General features: G+C 45.4%; 2 protein-coding genes across 12 annotated transcripts in view; one reads left to right on the top strand and one right to left on the bottom strand.

Annotated features, from left to right (window-relative positions):
* The window catches only part of ANKRD13A (ankyrin repeat domain 13A), a 33168-nt gene extending 20552 nt beyond the window's left edge, over positions 1-12616 (bottom strand). Inside the window, exons 1-3 of the mRNA XM_047087937.1 lie at positions 12358-12616; positions 1908-2040; positions 956-1080 (exon numbers count right to left, since the gene is read on the bottom strand). Of these exons, the coding sequence (XP_046943893.1) occupies positions 956-1080; positions 1908-2040; positions 12358-12453 (354 nt within the window). The 5' untranslated portion in view covers positions 12454-12616. The remainder of the gene's footprint in view (positions 1-955; positions 1081-1907; positions 2041-12357) is intronic.
* Positions 12617-15316: 2700 nt separating this feature from the next.
* GIT2 (GIT ArfGAP 2) overlaps positions 15317-22450 on the top strand; it is a 52049-nt gene continuing 44915 nt past the window's right edge. For 3 of the 11 annotated variants that reach the window (XM_047088204.1, XM_047088208.1, XM_047088203.1), the window contains exons 1-4: positions 15324-15489; positions 19667-19800; positions 21317-21429; positions 22294-22399. In XM_047088204.1, coding sequence (XP_046944160.1) covers positions 15438-15489; positions 19667-19800; positions 21317-21429; positions 22294-22399 — 405 coding nt within the window. In that variant the 5' untranslated portion in view covers positions 15324-15437. Of the gene's footprint in view, positions 15490-19666; positions 19801-21316; positions 21430-22293; positions 22400-22450 lie in introns of all 11 variants that reach the window. The other 8 variants (XM_047088211.1, XM_047088210.1, XM_047088205.1 and 5 more) reach the window with 5 other exon arrangements.

Genomic DNA, 22450 nt, shown 5'->3' with positions numbered 1-22450 from the left:
TGCAGTATATGCTAACTAATTTGGATGTAAATTTAAAAAAATTTAAATTAAAATTAAAAAAAAAAAAAAAGAGTGCTCAGATAACGGGCAGTGATTGGCTTACTCATTGCAAAACTGTTCCTTTCCTCAACAGAGCTGTTAATTTTTCTCAAGAAAAATTTTTCTCAAGAAATATTGACTAAAGCTGTGCAGCGGACTTATCTGGCAAATATCTTTGGAGATATTTTGGGAAGCTCACTCATGTGCTTAAATGGAGAATAAATGACAGGAAGATTGAGGCACAGGTCCTTTCTTGTCTCCTGTTGCCCTGAGAATATTGCACAACTGACTCCTAAGAACATTGCTGCAGGTAACAAAGACTGTCTGAAAAATGGCAGCCGTCATGCAAAATGGTCGATGAGCCTGGAGGCAAACTGCTATAAAAATGACCCTCGAGTATCACAGAGCCCATAAACCTTAATTCACAGATAACTGTCATTACTGGCCAAAAGCCACTGGGCTGTCAACAAACGAAGCCAACAGATTTGAAGTCAAAAAATGCTAATGGCTGGAGTCAACAGGTGTGGCAAGGAGAAGGTGCACACAGACATCGGAGCTCACGGGCCCTGGAAACCCCGGTACAGTAACCAATGCTCATCACAATTTCCTCAAGATGACCTGTGCTCAGAAGGCCACTGTTAAGAAGACGAGCACCCGGAAAATTAGTTGATGTATATTTGTCTTAAGCTATCATGTTTAAGTAGCACTTAAAAGGGTAGGTCTAGTGACCCAGAAACGTAATTTGTGAAAGACCTCATACATTTAGTAGAAAAGCAACAATACTATTTGGTATTAAACAGAGCATGTTTATGACTGAAAAACTCTCACGAAGGTACACGTGGATGTCCAATTGTGTCTCCGGCTACGCTGTCAGCAATTGACCCACATCATGGCATCGTCAGATTTTTACGGATACCTCGAGAATCTTCTGGAGCAGCTCAGGCACCCCTTCCAGGGCCATGGACGTGTTGTGGTAGTCCCGGTGCTGCAGAACGGCGCACACCATCTCGGGGTCACCAGTGCTCACAGCCTCGTGTAAAACTGGAAACCAAAATGGTGAAACGTCATCACTCAGTAGTCTCATGCTCTCTGACAAATTCCTCAGCCAGTCTGAAAAGAATCTACAGATCAAAGACTAACATTTTCTTCAGAGACACAGAGGCTACAGTCCCACCTCACTTTTATGACCATGGCTGCTTATAGCTAGCTCTTAACAGTGAAAAGAAAATACAGCACTCGTAGCCTCTTGATCAAACCAACTTCGATCCTCCCCCCACACCCCCTTTCTTCCCACTGGTTCTGAAATCCTGCGTGTCTTCAGAGAGCTGAGCTGGCTTTATCTGTGTGATCGCACAACTGTGGTCACGTGGGGATCGGGCAGGTAGCGCTTATGCATCTCCTTGTTCAGCCAACATAAAATCACTCTGACCGACAGTATGATAGATAGCTTGCAGTCAAGTGAAATGCCAGAGTTTCATTGGAAAAGGCTACTTTTAGCCATAATTTCTTTTTGATTTTGCCTATGCTGACAGATTCACTGGAGTTAACATCACATTCCTCAGAGGGAGTCCGGCCTCCATACTCGTGTATGGTACAAGGGTTTGTACTCAGAGCTGCTTTCTGGATAGGAGTCACCCTCTACCGAGGGCTTCTGGCCCAGGACACAATTCTGACCATCGTGCTGCAGGCCAGCCAGCAAGCCTCCAAGGCCCTCATCAACTCACCCCGGTCCCTGGTCCCAAGAGAGAAAGAGTCTTAAGGTAAAAATAACCTGAGGACAATTATAATTGGGACTGGCCTTTATTCAGTTTGGTTTCAGATGAAAGCAAAACAAAAGGTTTTCAATTTGATTTTAAAAGTATACTTGCCTGTCCATCCCTCACGATTTTCTTTTGTAACATCTGCTTTATGTCGGAGCAAGACTCTAGCAGATTCCAAATGTCCCAGAGAAACAGCAAGGTGCAGTAAGGTTCGACCTCGTGGATCCAGAGCCTCCACATTCTGTGAAGTAAACACTAGTGTTTACAGGATCGTATACTGTATATTATATCAAAACATGGAAATGTGTTTAAGAGATAAAATTTAGTATAAAAATCGGGGCGCCTGGGTGGCTCGGTCAGTTAAGTGTCCGACTCTTGATTTCAGCTCAGGTCATGATCTCACGGTTCGTGAGTTCAAGTCCCGGGTCAGACTGAGCTGGCAGTGCAGAGCCTGCTTGGGATTCTCTCTCCCCCTCTCTCTGCCCCTCCTGCTCACGCTCTCTCTCAAAATAAATAAATAAGTTAAAAAAAATTTTAATTTAGTATAAAAATAGAAAATCGTATTTACACATTAACTACAGAAATATGTAGGAAAATGAATGCTTGCACGTGGGCGTGGTTGAAATATTAATTTGGCTATAAATAAAGATGATAACTACTGAGTTCCTTTTTCTATAAAGTTAAATGCCTAATAAATAAACGTTGGCTATAAGCCTCAGATAATGAAACACATCTTTTGCTCTCAACGGCACTCAAAGTAAGACTAAGTAAAGGCTAGGAGCTTTCATGAAATGCAGCCACCCTCTGACACAGAACACGGGGGACTTCTCAAGCATATGTCAGCACTCAGGTCTAGAACCGGAAGTGTAGGACTTCAAGCAAAACCGAAAGTTCAGAAGATAATTTGGGTTAGAATAAAATTACATTCTCTAGCTGGGTTCCCACCAAAACGCCACTCTCATTACTCTGAATGGATTTCCAAGCGCCCTAACGTAGCAGCATCCACGGGTCCTGTGACACACATGACCTGCCAGGCGTGTATGTGGACATATTTATAGGTAAATGTGAGAACAAGCACATGCCGTTTTGGTCCATTTCCCCTTGAAGGTTTTCTTCCCCGTGCCAGACACAGCGGTTTGGCTTTCGCTCTTTATGCCTATTCCAGCCCGCCCTCTGCCACCTGCGTTGGGTGGCCAGAGCCAAGTGGCAGTTTCTCTGGCGGGAGCTCAGTCTGAACGCTGAATGCTGCCTCCCAAAGATGACACTGAACGTTCTTCCAAGGACACAGTAAACTGCCATGGGACTTTTGGGATATAAAAGTGTCATCTACTTCTTAGAAGATGTGCTTTCTCTTGATTTGAGATGCTGGTTGCTACGCAGCCTCCACAGATACCCAGAACATGCCACGTACTGGCCATAGGGGAGGAAGGCAAACAGAACGAGGCAACTGCTGTCCACCAGCTACTGAACTTCCCTGCTTTGCTAATTGCATCATGGCCACTCTGCAGTGAAGACAGGAACTGTTATCGAGGAATAACAGCAGTGGCGGAAGGCATTCTGCTGAGTGAACACACGTCCTCCTGGACCAATCCCAGGCCTCAGTGTTCTCTCAGGCACTGGAATACCAACACATCTCCTGGCATGGGGCCCAGGGCACCTCCCAGGATTCCCTGGCTTTTCCCAAGGGTATGGCTTGTCTATCTCACCAAAGACTGAGAATTCCAAAGGGCCAGATCCAAGTCTTATATTTCTTAGCTTCCTCCACCACCCTAGTCTCTACTCTGCAGTAAATCATTGTTTTTAAAAAAGTAATACAGCTAAGACTTTTAACTGAGTTGAAGTTTAGCAGGAAAGAAATAATTAGCAAATTCATTATTTCCTTACACGTCTGTTATATAGACTGTTTTCTCACCAAACAAGTTCAGTCTACAGGAGAGGTTATGGGTTTAGGACACGGCCTGACAGACAGGAAATGCTTAACAATATTTATCACAGAAATGGGGAAATTCTACCTAATGCAAGTCACACCCCAGAACAAAACTAACATCTCAGACTAAGGATTGACACCCAAGCTCCTGGGCAACCACTAGATATGATGTGTAAAATCAAAGCCAAATACACTAAGTTGTTGGCTCTTTCCTATTTCGAACCACAGGTAAAACCACATGTATGAGATGGACAGCAGCACATTGTGTATTTTGCTAATTGTAGCTCTGAAGGGCCTCATGTGTCTCTTTCTCCTTTGAAAGGAGAGAAGGAAAGAATACTATATTATGGTGACTGTTATTAAAAACAGCGGATGACTGTGCCAGGGGCACCTGGGTGGGCTCAGTCGGTGAAGCATCCAACTCTTGATTTCAGCTCAGGTCATGAACCCACGGTTCGTGAGTTTGAGCCTCGTGCCTGGCTCTGCAATGACAGTGTGGAGCCTGCTTGAGATTCTCTCTCTCTCAATCTCTCTCTCTCTCTCTCTCTCTCTCTCTCTTTCTCTGCCCCTCCCTGACTCATACTCTCTTTCTCCTTCAAAATAAATAAACTTTGAACTTTTTTTTTTTAAACAGTGGATGATTAAAGTAGAAATTAGCAAAACAGGATAGCAAATCAACACAGAAAAATCAACAAAACTAAAAATTGGTTCTTGGTAAATATCAACAAAATTGACAAACTTTCAGCTAGTTTGACCAAGAAATGAAAGAGAAAAGACTCCAGTTACTGAAAGGAGGAATGAAAGAGGGGATATCACTACCAACTCTACAGAAACACAAAATATTTAAAAGGAATACTATGAACAACTGTATGCCAACTGAGTAACAGAACTTAAATGAAAGGCACATATTCCTAGACAGATACAAACTAGCAAAACTGACTGAAGAAAAAACAGAAAATCTTAACAATTTCTAACAAGGGACTGAATCAGTAATTTTTAAACTTCCCAGGAAAAAAAGTCTCAGGCCCAGATCACTTCACTGGTGGATTCTACCAAACATTCAAAGAATTAATATCAATTCTTCACAAACTCTTCCAAAAAAATGGAAGATAAAGGAAAACTTCCCACCTCACTGTACGAGCCCAGTATTATCCTGACGACAAACGCATCACAAAAAAAGAAAACCACAGCCCACTACCCCTTACAAAGATAGACGCAAAATCCTCAACAATATATTAGCAAAACAAATTTAGCAACACATAAAAAGAGCTGTTCAACACCAGGACCAAGTGAGATTTATCCTGAATGCAAAGGTGGATTAACATCTGATGAGTAGTGTAATATATCGTATCAATAGGATAAGATAAAATAAAAAACGCATTATCATCTCAGTAGATGCATGTGAATGTGCTCTGAAATACTAACCTTCAAAGATGATGGTATTAGAAGTGGGGCCTCTGGGAGGTGCTTAGGTCATGAGGGTGGGGCCCTCATGAGTGGAATTAGTGTCTTAGCAAAAGAGACCCCAGAGAGCTTGCCAGCCCCCCTCCCACCATGTGAGGACACAGTGAGAAAGCTACTGCTAGGAACCAGGAAGAGAGCCCTCTCCAGCCACCACACCTAATCTGCTGCACCATTTTCTTGGACTTAGAGCCTCCTGAACTGTAAGAAATTAATTTCCATTGTTTATAAACTATGCCGTCTATGGTATTTTGTTACAGCAGCCCAAACAAGACTAAGCTCTAAACTGATCATCAGCCCAGGGCACCTGGCTGGCTCAGGCAGTTAAGCATCCGACTCTTCAGCTCAGGTCATGATCTCACGGTTCGTGAGCACACAGCCTGCTTGGGATTCGCTTTCTCTCCCTCTCTCTCTGCCTCTCCCCGGCTGGTGCTTGCTTGCTCGCTCTCTCTCTCTCTCTCTCTCTCTCTCTCTCAAAATAAATAAATAAACTTAAAAAAAAATAAATTGAGGGGCGCCTGAGTGGCTCAGTTGGTTAAGTGTCAAACTTCAGCTCAGGTCTTGATCTGGCAGTTCATGAGTTCAAGCCCTACATGGGGCTTTGTGCTGACAGCTCAGAGCCTGGACCCTGCTTCACATTCTGTGTCTCTCTCACTCTCTGCGTCTCCCCAGCTCATGCTCTGTCTCTCTCTCTTTCTCAAAAATAAATAAAGATTAAAAAAGTTAAATTAAAAAAAATAAGTTGATCATAAACCCAAATGTAAGAGCTAAAACAACAGAACCCTTAGAAGAAAAATAGGAGTACGTCTTTGTGACCTTGGGTTAGGTAAAATCTAATCAGACACAAAACCAAAAGCATAAGAGACCAAAGAAAATACAGACAAACTGCACTTCACCAGAATTGAACACTTTTGTACCTCACATGATATCATAAAAAAGGAAAAACAAACAAACAAACAAACAAAAAAACATTCCACAGAATGGGAAAAAAATAGTTTCAAGTCATTTATCTGATAAGGGGCTAGTATCCAGAATATATGAAGAACCTTAACTTCTCGAGAATAAAAAAGACAAATAACCCAATGTTTAAATGAAAATAGAATTGGAATAGACATTTCTTCAAAGAAGATATGCCAGTGCAAAGAAGTATGTGAAAAGAGATTCAATTTCACTAACCACTAGGGGAATGTCCATCAAAACTGCAGTTAGGTAGCACTGCACACCCACTAGGATGACTGCAGTCATAAAGACTAGCAAGTGTTGACATGAACGTGGAGCAACTGGAACCCTCATCCACTGCTGGTGGGAATGTAAAATGGGTGCAGCCAATTTGGAAAAACAATTGGCAGTTCCTCAAAATGTCAAATATAGGGGCGGCTGGGTGGCTCAGTTGGTTAATCACCCCATTTCAGCTCAGGTCATGATCTCGCAGCTCGTGAATTTGAGCCCCGCGTTGGGCTCTGCGCTGACAGCTCCAGACCCTGGAGCCTGCTTCAGACTCTGTGTCCCCTCCATCTCTCTCTGCTCCTCTCCTGATCTTTCTCTCTCAAAAATAAACAAACATTAAAAAAAAATTTTACTAAAAAAAAAAAAATAACTCAAGTGTGGGTTAAAAGAAAAAAAAAGTCAAACATAGAGTGACCATATGACCCCACAATTCCTCTCGTATTTACCCAAGAAAAAGAAAAACACACTCATATGAAAACTTATACACAAATGTGCATAGCAGCATTATTCATATAGCGAAATAGTGGCAGGGGGGAACAAAAATATCCATCAGCTGGTAAATGGATAAACAAAATGTGGTACACCCAGACAATGGAATATTATTCGGCCATAGAAAAGAATGAAGTACTGATAAATACCACACGTGGATGAACCTCCAAAACGTGCTACATGAAAGAAGCCAGACACAAAAGGCCACATACTGTATGATTCCATTTGTAGGAAGCATCCAGAATAGGCAATCTATAGAGGCAGCAAGTAGATTCGTGGTCTCCTGGGGCTGAAGAAGTTGAGGGGAAATCGGGAGTGATTCAGGGGGATGGGGTTTCTTTTTGGGGTAATGAAGATGTTCTGGAATTTGATAGTGGTGATGGTGACACAACTCAGTTAATATACTAAAAACCACTGAATGATACACTTTAATGGGTGAATTATATCTCAACAAAGATGTTTAAACAAAAACCTACGTAAAAAAAAAAAATCCTACGTATGTATGTGCTTTATGTAATACGTACAACTAACCTATTATCTATATACTGTTTAACGAATTGCTTAATTTCGGTTGGACTTCAGTTTGCTCCCTTGTAAACTGGGAACAATAAAAAACACCTACCTTACAGAGTTCTTACAAGAGTTAAGGCACAATACTTAACCCCGTAGAAGCACTAAGAATTAGCTCTTATTATCATACACCCACATATGGAGTTTCATATAAGCTGAAACTTTCTCCCTAACAGGGATCTGTTCAAATTTCATTACAGTTAATATAAGGGTCTCCAACCAACGACATTAGCTCGGTGGGCGAGAGCTTTTGGAATTAAACTGGAATTCACATTGGAAGCTGATCACTTTGGTTTTTCCTTTAGCTTTCTTCAATCATGAACTGTACCAAATTAAAAATGCTCACCTCTTTAAATTATAACAGTTCCCCCAAAGAGGAACAGGAATGAGAGTTCTGCACATCTCCTTCCTATGTGCTAATTTAAGCCCACTAACTTTGCTTGCTCCAAGCCTTGTTTACATCCTGCCGCCCTCCGGAGGCAGGAAGAGGCCAAGCTTTGAGTGTAGGCTGCAGAGCCAGATGATAGGCCCGCTTCCAGGCCCTGACTGGCCTCAGGTGAATTTCTCAAACCTTCTGGGCCTCCCCACCGCACCTAGCACCTAGCACCTCGCATGAAGCAAGTGCTTCATAAACTTTCACTGTGACCTCTTGCAGGGCCTCCGGGAAGAGGCTGCTAACTGGCCTTCCATTCTCTCAGGAGTCAACCACCCTCATTCCTGTGCATCTCAGACTGCCCTGGTCCTCTGCGGCTGTGGCCCACACTGACTCCCCCACCCCAAATCAGGCAGGAAATGGTATCCATGGGTGTAGTTCCCTCCGGTGAGCCTGAGCCCCCAGGGCCACGGGAGAGCACCCGAGAGCAGGCTAGCTCTTCATCTTGGATGCCTGGCTCCTGGCAGGATGCCAGCCAACAGGCGCCAACCTGAATGTGCACCCAGTGCCCGACTTGGCCTGCTGTAGACTGGGGCGAGAACCCCGGGGTGGCTCCCTGTTCAGCTCTGAGTACTGCTGCTGCCTAGAACATCCTCTTCCTCTTGCCCTGATGGTGGTGGGCTTTCACCTGCTGGCTTCCTAACAGGGGGCTGGCCGTCGAGTTGGGCCTCATCTGCCACCCTCCACCCTACTGGGTCCTGGGTACCCCCCCCCCCGCCCCACCACACATATAAGGTACACTGCTGACCTTTACATATGTCCCTGTTAAGTGTTCGCTCATTCTCCCAGCATCTGTAAGAAGGCCGGAGATGTTTCACAGACTTCTCTACCTAAATGACAAACATCATAACCATGACACAAATCATCTCCACTGCACAACTTCAAGGCCCCACTGAATATTAAAGACCAGAGAGCTGATGCGTTAAGAGGCACTTAATAAAGTGCTTCTGCTGAGCCAACATGGAAAGCCTAAAACTACTGCAGAGTTGGCAAACTCCACGCTCCAGCTTGCAGCAAGACCTCGGGGTGGGGGCTGACTCACACACACTCACAAACGTGCCTGTCCTCTTCCTCTGGATGAACTTGATTCTTTCTGTGCTGCTGCTCTTAGAACAAAACACAATTCTTACAGCCACCCATGTGCCTGCTTCAAGTCTCACTCGTGGGATGGAAGGAATGAAGGACCGGCCAGCAGAGGCTTTCTGGCAAACGAAACGCCAAGTGAAACAGCTGCTTGTACTGCTGGGTGACAGGAACTTTTTGTTTTTAATTATGCAGCCAGTATAGGTTCCTTGCAGAAAAACTGGAGCATACAGAAAAGAAACAGAATCACAGCAGCAATGATGACACAGGAGGTTACTCCCATTTACTATGTGGCCGCACTCTCCGATCTGTTCTCTGCCTTATTGTCCGCAACCGTGAAATGGAAGTACTTTTATGGAAAGAAGTAGAATGGAAGGGTTAAGAATACAGCACTAGGGCAGAGTCCAGCTCTCTGAGTCCACACCCTGGTGCAGCCACTGGCTAAGCATGCAACTGAGCCTCTCCACCTCATCTGGTCTCCTTATCTGTAAAATGGGGATTGTGATAGCATTCACTCCAGGGGATTCGGTGTGAGAATCAAATCTAAAAGTGCATATAAAGCACTTTGCCACAGTGCCTGGCAAAAGAGTAGGCTTGCAGTGCTACTCTCCCTGTTTTTACAGATGAAACAATCCAGCAAGGGTGAAGAACTAGCCCAGGCTCACAACGTAATCAGCATTTAACAGAACTGCCTTTAAGTCACAGAAGTAGGAAGCTGTTGCATCATCAAGAGATCTTGACAAATAAGAAAGCAACGAAGTATCTCCTGTCACATATTTTAATGATGGCCACGTTCAACTTCTTAACCCTGAACCGGTTACATAATTTGCAGGGCCTAGCAGAAAATGAACACGCAAGGCTCCTTTTCCAAAAAAAAAAATAATGAGGAATTTCATGACAGTGACAGCAGAGCATTAAACCAAGCACAGGCCCTTGCTGACCACAGGTAGCACACACACCCTTGAAGCCAGCCAGCCCCATCTCGACCCCTTCAGTGGCCAAGTTTCAGGACTGAGATTAGATGACGTGGTCATGACAGTCAAGCTTTCAGGGGGAAGATGTTCTTTATGAATACACTTAACTACCTCTTATCCAGAGGAAACTGGTATACTCGGAAATGGTCTACAGTGATAACCGGTAATAGAGGCAAAACCAAATAATTAGCAAGAATGAGTATTGTTCCTTTGACTCCCTTGACAGTACAAGTTCACTCCAGGAAAATCTGCTGCAAAATTATGATTCTCTCATCACGAATGTGCTTAACATTTCTCAAGGGAAGAAGCACAGAGAACTTTCTTTTTTTTTTTTTTTTTATTTAAATTTTTTTTTTTTCAACGTTTATTTTTGGGACAGAGAGAGACAGAGCATGAACGGGGAAGGGGCAGAGAGAGAGGGAGACACAGAATCGGAAACAGGCTCCAGGCTCTGAGCCATCAGCCCAGAGCCTGACGCGGGGCTCGAACTCACGGACCGCGAGATCGTGACCTGGTTGAAGTCGGACGCTTAACCGACTGCGCCACCCACGCGCCCCGCACAGAGAACTTTCAATGGACATTTTTTTTTTTTACACAGCTTACAGAATGTGGAGATAACTATGCCACATTTTTTTAACTATTTATTTTTGAGAGAGAAACACACACAGACAGAGCATGAGCGGGGTAAGGGCACAGAGAGAGGGAGACGCAGAATCCAAAGCAGGCTCCGAGCTCTGAGCGGCCAGCACAGAGCCCAATGCAGGGCTCGAGCTCTGAACCTGAGCCGAAGTCAGACGCTCAACCAACTGAGCCACCCGGGCGCCCCTGCCACATTTTAGACTATAACCGAGACTGTGTTCTTATCAAACAAGTTTTTCTACAGAGAAAAACTGCACTGCACTCAAACTCTTTTCTTCATCTCCAATGAATAGAAAGCCTGCTGTTTTCAGGAATCAGTGTTGAAAAAGTATGTGGTTTAATGATGATGACGAAATTGTCTAGCAAAAGGGAGCTTAGTTCTAGGACTTTCTTTGTACTTTATCTTACTATTTCACAAGAAACTGGGGGTAGCCCCAATACTGAGGAAGTGCAGATGCAAAACACAGCAGGATTGCCTGGGTCATTTTTCAACTGTCCAAGGTGAGACACTTTCAGCTGAGAGCAAAGTGATGGAGGATTCCCTCTGGGCCACGTCCAGTAACAGAAAGGGAATTAAATCACCAGGTATACCGGGACACCTAATGGTGAGTCATTTACTCTGGGGGCATGATCTAATTAAGACCAATGACTCTTCCAATAAAAGTTTATTCTGTCTGGACAGAGGGTTTAAATGAAAAAAGAGCAACTTTTGACTTCCAGTGGGTGCTCAACAGATTTTTTAAGCAACACGCTGGATAAAATGAAGTCAACAAGAGTTACACCAAAGTACAAATCCTTACCGTAACTGCTAAGTACGTGAGCTTGTAACTTGACTGCACCAATAACTCCCAGAATTGTTGAGGTGCCTTTAACATCCGGGTTCCTCAAGCAAAACACTACTGACATTTTGGGCCAGATAATTCTGTTGCGGGGAGCTGTCCTGTGCAGCGTAGGACGGTGGGCAGCGCCCTTGATCCCTACCTCTAAGATCCCAGTAGCTCCCATTCCCTACTTGTAGCACAAAAATGTCTCCATGCATTACCATTGGGAGTCAGAGGTGCGTGTTCAAATCACCTCCAATTGAGAACCACTGCTTTAAAGAGAAGGCAATAAATAAAAGACGAGGAATCAAAGCACTTTAGGACCAGAAGGGATTTTAAGAACCCTGTGCACCAGAGATTCTCAAACTTTGGTGTGTATCATCAGCCTCCCTGGGCCAGCGAGGGAACGTGCCTTGCCCAAGGTCACAGGGCGAGTTAGAACCTGGACTCCAAACCCCAACCAAGCCCTTTCATACAAAAAGGGTTGGGAGGAGGGGGGTGGGGGTGAGCGGTGCGTGCTGCTCTCACCTCTTTGGGAGAGGCAGTGGAGCCTAATTTGTTAAGACCGTGCACTCTGGAGCCAGTCGGCCGGAGTTAAAATCTCGACTTGGTATTTATTAGGTGGGCGACCTTACGCAAGGCACAGAAGCTCTGAGAGCCTCAGTTTCCTTCTATGGCAAATGTAATAAAGGTACCTACCTCCTAGGACTGTTGGAAAGGCAGTATAGATGGTTTATAAAGCCCTTGGCACAGGGCCTGGCACACAGTAAGCACTCCGATACACGTCCTACTATTACTGTCCCACGGCTGCAGAGGTGAAGAAGGGGTCTGCGGGGCCCCGAAGGCAGAGGGCTAGAGATGGGCTCAGGGGCTCGAAGCGACCCCTGACTCCCCCCACCCCTCACCGTGGGCGGACCCCCGCCCCGCCCCTCACCTGGCCCCGCAGCTCCTTCTCCAGCTGCCGGTAGTCGTTGTTCCAGACCAGGAGGTGCAAGGGGAAGTGGCCGCTGTTGTCGCGGGTCGAGGACATGGCGAGAAGGCCGCAGCCGGGCCCTCACCGCCCGCTTGACAAGCCTCAGCCTCGGCGGGGTCTCCGGTGCCCGCCCGGCGGCCGGCGAGAGAGGGAGAGAAAACGCAGCAAGCGAACGGCACGGTACGCGGCGGGGCGGCCTACGGGCCGGGTGCGGGGCGCGCGGGAGGTCGGGGGTCGCGGGCCGGGTCGGGGACGGGGGTCGGCCGCGCCCACCCCGCGCCCCGCCGCGCTCCCGCCCGCGCTGACAGCTCCCGAACCGACTTCTGCGGGCCGAACTGCCCCAAACTGGGAAGTGCGCGGGGCGAACCACCGCACACCGAGGCGGGGGGAGGCGAGGCCAGCCACCCGGCCCTTGGTCGGCCCGATCCCCCCTACCCCCAGATGCGCACCGGGAAACACAGTGCAAGCCCAAAAAAGAGAGGAAACTCTCTTCCTTAGCCCATGATCTCGACGTGGAAAACTCGGCCTACCCGTCACCAGCCCCTTTCCCCCTGCTCCAGCAAGCTCACATGGTTCGGCCCACAACTGGGCCTCTTCCATCGGCTCTGAGTTCAGGGGGTGACAGCGGAGGCCTGGACCAAACCATTCCAGTAACTGACTCCCTTGGAGCCTTTTTGGAACTGGGCAGTGCGTGCATGATTAGCCAGAAGCCATTTTGGAAGTGGGCAACACCAAACAAATTTAAAGGAAGGATTCTAAACTCTGGAGAAGTGGCGTTAAAGATTTGCATAACAAGGAGACAGTTCTTTCTCAGGGTTTCTCAACATCTGCACGTTTTAAAGTGAGCAATTTTCTTTCTGTGGGGGTTGTCCCGTGCTTTGTAGGATGCCTTTCTATCCACGAGATGCCACTAGCACTCCCGCCCCAAATGTCTCCAGACACTGCCAAATGACCCTTGGAAGAGAACCATCATTCCCAGTTGAGAACCACTGTTCTCATCTGAACTCCGAACTGGGTGAAGATTCAAAGTTACCTATGGCAGTGGTTTATTCCACATATGAGGCTCATCTATTTTTGAAGCTAGCCAGTTGAATTTTGGATTATGGCAGAAAAGGCCATACTTGGGTAGATACTACCCAAACGTGACCACAGCTTGCAAATATTAAGTTCATTCTTTGGATTTCAACCTAAGGCACTACAGCTCTTTGATTCAATGAAGAGCCAAGTCAACTTGACAGCTACTCACCAGCGTAAGCTATTTGCACAGTTGTCTACAACGAGACCACACAGCTGGGCAAAGTTATTTAATGCATCCTGAAAGCATACCCTTCACCTCCCCTGCTTGTGCACATCCAGCTTTTCAGATGCCTGCAACAGCAGCTGTTCAAGAAGCCTGGCCTAATCCATTGTCCACACGTGTTGAGTCCAGAAGATTTGTGAGTCTGTGAACCAAAACAGGATGCAGGAGCATCAGGATGGCACCCAGAGGCTCTCACTCTGGAATGTGTGGGAATTATGCAGCTATTCCTACACCACACATTTATCAAAATAGAGAGGTGGCTGGGGGCGCCAGTGTGGTTCAGTTGGTTAAGGGTTTGACTCGATGTAGGCTCAAGTGGTGATCTCACAGTCATGAGATCAAGCCCCACCAACAGGCTGCTCGGGATTCTCTCTCTTCCCTCTTCCTCACACTCTCTTTCTCTCAAAATAAATAAATAAACATTGAAAAAAAAAACAAAAACAAAAACGGAGAGATGGACCAAAACCAGGGCTTCTTTGATCTCTTCCAAGACTTCCTATCTTTTCAGATGCTTTGTGCAATTTAATCTTTAATCTTTCTGTTCATCGTTCCATGTTCATTAAACATCTCTCCTATTCATAAGTTGAAAAACTCCACAGAATATCTAAAGTCAAAACAGTGCCTGACCCTTAAAAGGCATCCAGGATTTGCAGAATGGAGATCATGGTTGCATTTACATACAAGACATACAATAAATATTCATTAGCATAGGGTCACATCTCTTCTCTCATGCCGATTAATCTCCCCTCACTGTGTTCATTTCACACCATCCCATAAATCATTGTAGGTTATTATTCTTCTCAAAAACAAAAAAATTGAGATTAGAAAAGAATAGTAACACCAAATGTCAATAATTGTGGGAGCTACTATTATTGAGTGCTTACTATGAGGCAGGCACACCACATTTTTCTGTTAAGTGATTCCATTTGTCTTTAGTCGCACAATAAATATTTAGCTCTGCAGGCCATATATGAGTTTCATGGAATATTCTTCATCCACTTCATCTTCTTTTTTTCTTTACAACACTTTAAAAATGTAAGAATCATTCTTATGTGGCATAACATGCAAAAAAACAAAACAAAACAAAACAACCGGTCCCATCAGCTCCATTTTGCAGATGAGACTAAAATTGCATTCAAAGACACATCTAACGTTCCTTATTTTACATATTTTATTGTAGATCTATCTACCACAACATAATATAAGCTCCATAAAGACAGGAAATTTTGTCTTCTTTGCTCAATTTTTTCTCCAGCGCTGGGAACAGTGTGTGGAACATAGATGCTCCACAAGTATTTATTGACCAAAAGAATGAATAAGTGAGTGAACTTGACCAGTTCTATTAAGTGACTTAACTATTGATTGCCTCAGGAAGGCTGTGGCTGCAGAGCTCTGGCGACTAGATTTTGCTGTTTCCCTTGGTATTAATCAGTGCGGGGACAAAGAATCTCCTCCAGAAAGGGAAACCCAAATTGAAGAAAACTTGTAAGCAGGGCAGAAGATGCTGCCCTCACTCAAGATGGCGACAAGGCAGCGTGCCCCTTCCTGTCACGTGATCTGCCCGTCAACGAAGGGCCCCTCCCCGCGCGTGCGTGCTGCGCCGCGGCTGCGAGGCGCTGAGGGGAGAGGCGCCTCCGCCAGCGCCGCCGCCGCCGCGGGGACCCGTTAGAGCGGAAGCGCTGCCGCCGCCGCCTTCGCTGTCCCCGGGACCCTGATTCCCGGCAGGTGGGAGGCGAGAGCCATGTCGAAGCGGCTTCGGAGCAGCGAGGTGTGCGCGGACTGTAGCGGGCCGGGTGAGTCGCACCGGCCAGGCCCGCTCTGCTTAGCTCTACTCAGAGGGACCCCTGCCCTGGGGCCGCCCCCTCGGGTCGGGCGGGTCCCGGCGGCCGAACCCCACACTTGGGGTCGCGGGGAGGAAGAGGCGGGGAGGCCTCGGAACGGGACCCGTCCCGGGCCTGTCAGAGCCGGGCGGGAAAGGGGGCCGCCGCCCTCCCGTCCCTCCCTCCCCTCTCATCCCCACTCATCCCCTCTCGTCTCCTCTGTCCCAGGCCGGGCGGGGAGGCTGCGGGGTCGGGGCCGCTTCCCCAACAGGAAGGGGCTTGGGCAATCCACAGGAAGGCCAATTACAGAAGTAAAATGCGAGCGTTCTCCCGGCTGCGGCCCCCAGAGGCTGCAGGTGTTCCCTCCCTCCCCTCACAGCCCCCCCCCGGACCCCCGCCCTGCGAGGGGGCCCTGCCCAGGGTGGGCGCACTCGTCGCTTCCGTTCACCGATACTCTCCAGGGGACTCCCGTAGATGATTTCCCTGCTCCTAACATCCCGGTTCCCCACTCCACCTCCACCGGGGAGAATCTCCAGGACTTTAGGGTCTTGGAAACACATCCAGCACTTGGGAGGCAGTGCGTGTCTTGAGTTTTGGGATCTGGACGGCCTGGGTTCAAACTAGGTTTGCCTGTGGGTGACCTTGGGCTGGTGATTTCATTTGGCCCGGCCTTAATTTCCTTATTTTTCCGATGGAGATAATTGGGAGAACCACATTCAGTGGTAAGAGTCAATGAATATTCTTAGGATTATCTCATCAAAGTTTGTTTCTTTTTTGTATTGTGGTGTTTGGTACAGAACCTTTGCAGTCTCTTAAAGCTAGAGTTGAGTTTCTGAATCTTACATTAATTACAACCTACAAAACAAACAAAATCAAATAGACACACTTGGGGGCATTCGGGCAGGATAGGCCTATGGGTGCGTTGAAAGGCCAAAACCATTCTTCCCTGTGTAATTTTCAGATTTAGAGTTCAGATCCCTCTTAGCAATTGGAACTGAATTGACAGGTCTCTATGCTATTTTCTGTGCTTGGATTTTGAGTGCTTTGAAATTTGAAGTCATTCAAAGGTAAGATGGCTTTCTTTGGTATGTTAGTGTCCAATTAACAACCATAACGTAATCATTGCACAGCAGTGTTTTTGCAACTGCTCTGAACTTCATCTTGTCATATGGAAGTGGAGACTGATTTTAAATAGTACTGTGATAACTCAAACCTTATGTGGTTATTTCATGGCCTGTGTAGTGCAAGTGGGGTTACCAGTTTCCTTTGAAGATGGGGAGGAGGGTGGAGAGCTGAAAAAGAGTACCTCAAGTTAGTGTGGGTTATACAGACTCCATCGTATTCTCTAAAAAAGTTATTTGTTCCACTTCCTTATTTTCTTGTTTGCAGTTGAACTTTCTGTGATGTGTTTGATTCACATGAGTCTAGATTCAGACTTCCTCTTGGAACGTGTGTTCTTGACTCCCCACTAGATGGTAGGGGACAAAGGAAAGCTGAGTTCTCCATTGCCATGCTTATGACTGTCTTGCCCTTGTGCAGCATTTTGTGCGTATTTCAGAACATTTTCTCTTCCATTGTATCGTTTTAGTTGTCTCAAATGCCTAATCTACAGAGACTTGAGTCATTTCCTTCCTGTTTTGAATATAATTAGGCTACCTTGAAATGTTGTGTGAACTTGAGCAGCTAGGAATTTGCACTGCCTTTTCTACAGAGCCCTAGTCAAAGAGTCACCTCTTTCTCTTAGGGGTCCCTTTAAAAATTCTGATGACTGCGAAGCCCTTCTCTCTGGAAAATGCACATTTAGTCACTCTTTCACACGGAATTCATGTTATAATTCCTTCATGGGGTCCCAGACATTTCTGAAGCTCATTTGTGTTGTTCTTGGAGTCCTGGTCAGGAAGCCCCAGCACAGAACATTTAGGTAAACTGGGAAGGTTCTACCCAACGTCATAAGAACTCGATTTTGATTTTACTCTATTGTGAACATTCTAACATTTTTTTCCATGGGATTCTGATCCATGATGTTGAAGTGATGGAGAACCTTGCTTACTGGGTGTTAAATCCTTGTTTGTCTTGTTCCTGTTTAGTTTTCTCCAAGAACACTGTGAATCCTCTGAATGATGTTTGAAAACCAAAGCTAGGTTTCAAACTAGTCTCCCCCCACCATAGTAGTAGCATGAGTACTGTACTACAAAAAGAAGGGTTCTTATGTATCTTTGTAGGTATCTTTCACTTTGATATTTTCAATTTTTGTTTTTCAGGATTCTATAGTCGTACTGACAGAGTTCTACTTCATTGAATGATTTTGTTTCTGTTTTATTTCATGGCAAACACTTGACCATGATCAAATCTTAGCAAATATTTTACTCTTTTTTTTTTTTTAGTGAATCTAGTTCATTTTAAATAGCTCCTCCTCTGCACCCACCTACCCAGAAACCCCACTTGAGTCTTTCGCTATAGTTGTGTTCGTCTGACACATTTGATGTTTTAAGTATTGACAAAACCTTTTTCCAGTTGTCATGAATTTCAGTGGCCTCTTGAAAATATCTGAACGCTACTTAGAAAATAATTTAGAAAAGTTAGAACTGTTGATATTACTAAGTACTTACTATATACAAGGCACTTTACCCTTTCTGGCCACCCTCGCCTGAGGTATGCTATTATTCCCATTTTTTTTTTTTAAGTTTTTTTTTTTTTATGATTGTTACATCCATTACAACCCCTCATAGGTTTCAACGTGTATTTATTTTTGGGACAGAGAGAGACAGAGCATGAACGGGGGAGGGGCAGAGAGAGAGGGAGACACAGAATCGGAAACAGGCTCCAGGCTCTGAGCCATCAGCCCAGAGCCTGACGCGGGGCTCGAACTCACGGACCGCGAGATCGTGACCTGGCTGAAGTCGGACGCTTAACCGACTGCGCCACCCAGGCGCCCCCTATTATTCCCATTTGATCCATGATGAGGATGCTCAAAGAAATTACTTGCCTGAGATCATTGTGCAGGAAGTGGCAGAGTTGGGGTTCCAACCCGGACTGCTTGTCTGCAGAACCACCGTCTCAACCACCACACCCTCTGACTCCCAGGATTTGTCTCTGATTGAAATCATAACTTTTCACTGTACGGTCGGAAAGGGTTTGAATAAACTGTTAAACATGGTAAAGATGGTGTACATGCATTTCAGAGATTTTTGTGGACATTGAAGAATTCTTAAATATAATTCTCAGATCAGGCAGCTTGAGTGGCACCTATTGTCACCCCATTGTGAGTCTGACAACATAGAGAAAGTCTGTTTTTATCTGGGGTTTCTAAGTATGTGTTCAGTTTACTTGCCCGGTGTGGATTATTCTTACTGCCTACCAAGTGCGAATTATTCCTGTCTCAGAGGATGTCTGCTGAAGTTCCGTGGGATTTCGTGGGAAAAAAGTATTGTACCCGCACCAAAAATATTACTCGTTTTTATTTTACATCTTTGCCTCTGTGAAGCTGCTGCCATTACAGCTTCTGTTCCTTCAGATCAATTGTAAGGTGGGGAGGGGGAGGGGGGGACTCGGCCGTTTATTTGAAATGAGTAATGGATGTCATAGAACATTTCCTAACAAAGGCCAGGTTCCTCAGTCCGTCCTTTGAGCCACATAGCCAAGCAGGTCTGTTGTCATGTTTCTTGCAGCTTTCTGCTAAGCATGGAGCCGTGTGGAGGTATGGCAGTAGATTAGTAGATTTGCTTGAGATAATGCTTCAGATAATGTGGATTATTCACTGACATGATTATGTTCTCTTGCCCTTTGTGGAGATGGGTTTGAGATGATTCATGCGTACCCTCTCAGTTTGCTTGTCTTATGTGGAATGAAGGAGCGAGCATCTGAGATGGTAGATCCCATCAGGGCTACAGACTGTGGCCCTGGACCGGAAAGGGGACAGCTGCTTATTTAGGGCTTCAACTCGTGTTTAGTCTCATTTCACGTTGTGCCGAGTCAAGCCAACATAGGTGGCACCATCAGACAGGCTCACCAGCTTGGTATGTCCACTAGCATTCTAGAGCAGCAGAAAGGTCTAGTTTTTCTGAAAAACCAAACCTCGGTCACCTGGGCCCGTCTGGCAGCATAGCAGCCCCCGGTGTCCCTGCCACTGAGATGTCATTCTTCCTTCCAGACCCTTCCTGGGCATCAGTAAACCGGGGGACTTTTATCTGTGACGAGTGCTGCAGCGTCCACCGGAGCCTGGGGCGCCACGTCTCCCAAGTAAGGCACCTGAAGCACGCGCCGTGGCCTCCCACGCTGCTGCAGGTAAAGAGTAAGGACTCACCCAGCATGTAATTGGAGCTTTCGGGGCTCTTGCTTTTAGCAACTAACATTTCTTCCACTGTGCTTCTTAAATCTTAACAGCAGTGTTTGAATCATAACTGAATAGAGGTGCCGTGCCTATCAGTGCTGTGTGTGAGAACTAAATTCGTTGTTTACGATTGTTTTTTTCCCCCTCTCCTAACAAATAAATCTGGCCCCAAAAGCTCAATTATAGATAGATAAATAATTGTTAAAGTTTTTTGGTAATGTTTCACTGCTGACTTTCTAGACTGTCACCAGAAATTGTTGTTAAATGGCCCATCTTTTCCCTATGCTATGATAAATGTTTCTGAAGGCTGCAGTCTCAGAAACTTTTTATTACGTTTCCTGCTTTGTTGGAAGCATGGACTGAGATTCCTCAGAAATTTCCGAAACATGTGATTTAAGCTTTCTTGAAGTTTTTCTTAACCAGTTAGAGACCAAATTAAGTTAACATGTGTCAGTTGAATGCCCAACACCCTGCTAAGTGTTAAGTGAGCTATTTGGTTTATTTGGGGTTGAATGTCATGTCACCTGTACTTCTATTTTGGGGTACACATTCTTCAAGTTCCATTGGAACTCAGAATTAAGCATGTGTTTTGCCTTCATTTGTCTTGAGTACATATTTTACTAGATCTGTGGCAGCTGTACAGCGTGTCCCTTAAACTTACCCATATAAACCAAGGAGCCAAAACAAGTGGGTTTGGGTCTCTGATGTGATGGTATCTGCACCAATACAAAGCACAGATGGGGCTGTGTCAGGAGCGTGCTTTGAAATGAAATTGGAAGTATGGTTTATTAATAACTTACGCTGAGAAGTTTCTAACAGCTCCATCTCATGTGAAAGTAGGTGTTTACTGCTCTCAGGTCTTTGTTTACAGATTTCATTATAGGGCCTGAAGAAAGTCCAGAGATGAGTAGTTTAAAATGCCAGGCTTGACGCTAAAAGATCAATTCTGAAAGTATGGCACATGAACCACCAGTGGTACTCAAGACAGATGTAGGTAATACTCAAGGATTTATTTTAATGGTTGCATTATTTTAATGTGTATAAGAGAACTTTAACTAGCACATCAAGCCACAATTGCTAGTACAAGTTTTAAAAAATGGGTGGATTTAAAGAAAAATATTAGGTGGATAGTCTAGACAGTATGTGGGTTGTTAGGAATCTTGAAAATAGTATTTGGATGATCAGGCTTGGGAAATACTGCACTAAAAGGCCAAAGTACTCTTCCTCCATAATCTATAAAAACAATTTAATCAAACCCTCTTAGGTCTTTAGCTGTCCTCCTGGTCAAACCTGAATCCTGCATGCAGGTTCATTGTTCTCATTCTAGAATCAGAAAGCAGTGATTTGTGGGATATCCCCATCATGCTAGTATTTGTAATGGGGCTTGGTTTTCCCAGTTCAGTTACTACAATTCCCAGGGAATATTTGTGGAAAGAAATTAAAATATGATTTTACACTGCTTGGTTTTAGATGGTTGAAACCTTGTATAATAATGGTGCTAATTCTATATGGGAGCATTCATTGCTGGACCCTGCCTCTGTTATGAGCGGAAGACGTAAAGCTAATCCACAGGATAAAGTACAGTGAGTGGAATGTTTAATACTTTTATTTCTTTGTGACACACGGGGCCCACTTAAAGGTGCACAGCTACTTTTGACCAGCTTTCACAGGGCAGCACAGGAGGTGGGTACACCTCAGTTGTGCATTGAGCCTTTTGCTTTTAGAAATGCAGAAGACCGGGCACAGGACCATCTCCTCTGCATGGTTGCATAGCACAAGTCAGTGGCTTCTCCAGTTCGAGACAAAGGCTCAGAGGCTGTTCATGTAATCAGATTTAAGCTTAGGTGCTCAAACAAGAGGCAGTCAACCAGAAATCTCGGTTCTGGGCTCCAGTCTGCCTGATGGTTCACCTAAAGGATGGGATGAAATGCCCCTTCCTTGCAAGGCCACTAGGTCAATTACTAAAATTATAAAGAGGGGCCCCTGGGTGGCTCAGTCAGTTAAATGTCCCACTCTTGATCTTGGCTTAGGTCACGATCTCACGATTCATGAGTTTGAGCCCCACATTGGGCTCTGCGCACTGTCAGTGCAGACGGAGACTGCTTAGGATTCTTTCTCTCCCTGTCTCTGCCCCTCCCCCTCTTGTGCACTCTCTCTCATTCTCTCAGAATACGTAAATAAACTTAAAAAAAGTTTTAAAAAAGAGAATTACAAAGAGTGGAGAGGTGCTATAAAAAGCAAGTCCTCTGCAGTCCTGGCCATGAGAATGACTAATCGATGTTTTGAGACTGCACGTCTTAAACTCCTGCTGGAATTTATTTCTCTATTGTTCATTTTCTTCTCTAGTGGGAGATACGGGTCACTTCCTCTTCTTTTTACAACCTGAAGAATGGGGAATGTTGCATCTGCATTGCAAGTGAGCTGTTTTCCTTTTTGTTTTCGAACAGTCCTAATAAAGCAGAATTCATCAGAGCCAAGTATCAGATGTTGGCGTTTGTGCATCGCTTGCCTTGCCGGGATGACGACAGTGTGACTGCCAAAGACCTTAGCAAGGTGGGCCGCACCTTTTAAAATCCCTACTGTTGCTGGATGAAACAGTGTATT

The sequence above is a fragment of the Lynx rufus genome, unplaced genomic scaffold (genome assembly GCF_022079265.1).
Source record: "Lynx rufus isolate CCGP_SWC_20201006 ecotype Redwood Valley unplaced genomic scaffold, mLynRuf1.p SCAF_24, whole genome shotgun sequence".
Classification (NCBI taxonomy): Eukaryota; Metazoa; Chordata; class Mammalia; order Carnivora; family Felidae; genus Lynx; species Lynx rufus.
Note: the sequence above shows the minus strand (reverse complement) of the source record. Positions and strands in the feature narration are given on the sequence as shown.